The sequence below is a fragment of the Saprolegnia parasitica genome (genome assembly GCF_000151545.1).
Source record: "Saprolegnia parasitica CBS 223.65 unplaced genomic scaffold supercont2.635, whole genome shotgun sequence".
In the NCBI taxonomy this organism is placed as follows: Eukaryota; Oomycota; class Saprolegniomycetes; order Saprolegniales; family Saprolegniaceae; genus Saprolegnia; species Saprolegnia parasitica.
Window position 1 is genome coordinate 2,112 of NW_012157029.1, and position 2,504 is coordinate 4,615.

General features: G+C 57.6%; 2 protein-coding genes across 2 annotated transcripts; both read right to left on the reverse strand.

Annotated features, from left to right (window-relative positions):
• Positions 1-156: 156 nt before the first annotated feature.
• On the reverse strand, positions 157-1,111 carry SPRG_17521 (hypothetical protein; the record flags this gene model as incomplete). The annotated part of the gene is made up of 2 exons (XM_012356904.1): positions 157-193; positions 219-1,111. 2 exons carry the CDS (start codon positions 1,109-1,111, stop codon positions 157-159), a joined length of 930 nt encoding a protein of 309 aa, XP_012212294.1.
• A 674-nt stretch (positions 1,112-1,785) lies between these two features.
• On the reverse strand, positions 1,786-2,484 carry SPRG_17522 (hypothetical protein; the record flags this gene model as incomplete). The annotated part of the gene is made up of 4 exons (XM_012356905.1): positions 1,786-1,875; positions 1,916-1,998; positions 2,044-2,346; positions 2,395-2,484. 4 exons carry the CDS (start codon positions 2,482-2,484, stop codon positions 1,803-1,805), a joined length of 549 nt encoding a protein of 182 aa, XP_012212295.1. The 3' UTR covers positions 1,786-1,802.
• Between the last annotated feature and the right edge of the window lie 20 nt (positions 2,485-2,504).

Below are 2,504 nucleotides of genomic sequence, written 5' to 3' on the forward strand. Positions count from 1 at the left end.
GTGTCGGCGTAGGCGTGGGTGTCGGCGTGGGCGTCGGTGTCTGCGTGGGCGTCGGCGTTGGTGTCGGCGTGGGCGTCGGTGTTGGTGTCGGTGTCGGTGTCTGCGTGGGCGTCGGCGTTGGTGTCGGCGTTGGCGTCGGCGGGATGTAAACTGGGTTTACGGCGACGGGAAAATTGGCTGCTTTTGGCTGCCCCTTGGCCGTGTAGTAGCCAAAGTACGTCTCAAACGGCTCGAGTTGCGTCTTGTCGTCCGCGCGCAGATCAAAGAACGTGAACCAAAACGCTTCGCCGCCGCCAGCCGCCGGCGACCACTGAACGAGGCCGTTGTAGAAGCCCATTGCGCTCGCGAGGCTGGGCACCACGGTTGGCGTCACCGTCGTGAGGTTGTTGCCGGCCGTGGCGTACCCCGTCTCCGTCAGCCGCAGCTTTGATGCTGGGTACACCTTGAGCATCTCGTTCCAGAGAGCGTCGAGGATCGCTACCGGCTTGTTGACGTCGTACCCGCTACTGAAGAACGGGTAGATGTTGACGCCGATGACGTCCGACGCATTCGCCAGCGCCACCATATTGGCTCGGATATCGGCGTTGAGCCACTCGGAGACGCGTTGGACGGTCCCGACCTGGACGTTGACGGTCCCGTTCGAGCGCCGGGCAACCTCGGACTTGATGTACTGCATCTGGCTCGTGATGTACGACGTGGTGTAGTTACCGTACGGCACGACGTTTTCATTGCCAACAAGAATCGCCTTGACGGTCGCCGGGTAGTTGACGGCCCCCACGATCGCAGCCTCGACTTGGTGGCTGTACCAGGCCTCGGACGTCATGTAGACACCGAGATAGAGCGAGACGTTGTGGGCCGCGGCGATCGGCGTCACGTCGACGCCATAGTACGACGAGTAGTACGTCCGCACAGCGTGGACGAGCGGCTGCATGAGCGCAAAGTCGTCGTGCATACCGGTGCTGAGCGTGGTGTAGTTGAAGAGACTCGGGTCGTTGAGCGGGTACACATCGAGGTGAAAGGGCGAGTAGCAGGCGCTCGGAAGAACCGCGGACGGCGCCGCGACGGCAGCCGTAAGACCCGCAGCGACCAACGTCAAGAGAGACTGGAGCATGGCGTTGCAAAATCAAAACTACGATCGAGGGCCAAGTCCTTGCCACTCAATTTGATCTGTCCGGCCAGAATGATAGGGGACTGCTGTAATGCCTTGGTATCCTCCATATCAGAACTGATAGAGCTACTCGTTGTATTTGCGATGGCCCTGCCGCTTGACGCGGGCGTAGTTGGACCCGCCAAAGTCTGGTGTCGATCATCACTTGCTTCTGGGATTTAGAACATGGATGCTATGGATATTTTAATCCATATACACCGCACGCCGACTGCAGTCGTCCTACAGGTACATACCACTGGCCTTACACGGTTGAGGGTTGCCTTCGCATCATGGAAAGATGATCGATAAATGTAACATACATCTTTCGTCACAGCATGTTGCAACCAACGTTGGCTGAGTCTCTTTGAAGGTGCTGGGCAATTCTGGCCTCATCCACCCTCACCATACAACTTTAAAGACAAAACGTTCTCGCCGCCTTACATAATTGCATTCGTTTCAGACGCTACACTGGCGTGCGCTATATTGCAAGACGTGTATCCATGGATTTGCGTGTGTCATTCCTTGAAACACAATCATGCGGGGTGTTTCGGGCTGGACTCAATTTTAGCGAACATCTTGTGTGTATATGGAACCAAATCCATACACAACCATATTGAAGACGAGCAACGCTCCATATACGGGTTCGACGGAATGGTTACACCGTCTCGCTATCATTGGCTTCGTCCACGTCGTCCGTCTCGTTGGGCTTCATCGCGGCGTACACACGTCTGCTCCAATATGAGATTGATAGCTGCTGCTCCACTGTACCTGTAGATGGTCGGTTTGTCTTCGTTGAAGGCCGCGATCCGCTTGGCTTCGTCGCGGTTGAGCGCGTAGCTGATGATGCGGTCCTACACACGGCATTTACAACTGCAAAAGCCATTGAACTATCGCACTTGGATGGGCACGTGGCGCTTGGGCGGGAACTTTTGCGCGACGTTTTGCACAAACTTGTGCCACATGCCGTCGGATGCAATGAGGTTGGGGCGCCGGACGACGCCCTCGGGCGCCACGTCCGAGGGTACGAGCAGCGACGGGCCCAGAGGCACCTCGTCCTTTGTCATCGGCACGTTCTCCTCGAGGAGCGACGCCGTCTCGCCCGACCGAAGGAACTCGAAGAGTGCGTACATCTGGTTCATTTGCGCCAAGTACGGCACGGTCGACTCGTGCAACGGTGCCCCCAGCAGCGACTCGTGATACTACAGCCATAAGAAATCTCACACGACAATCCCTGGTGTCCAACGGACCTCGTCGTAGTTGTAGTTGAGGTCCAGGCGCGAGAGCACCCACTTGACGCGCCGCAAGAGCCGCTGGTCGTCCTCGGCACGCACTTGCATGTGCTCTTGCAGGACGCGCG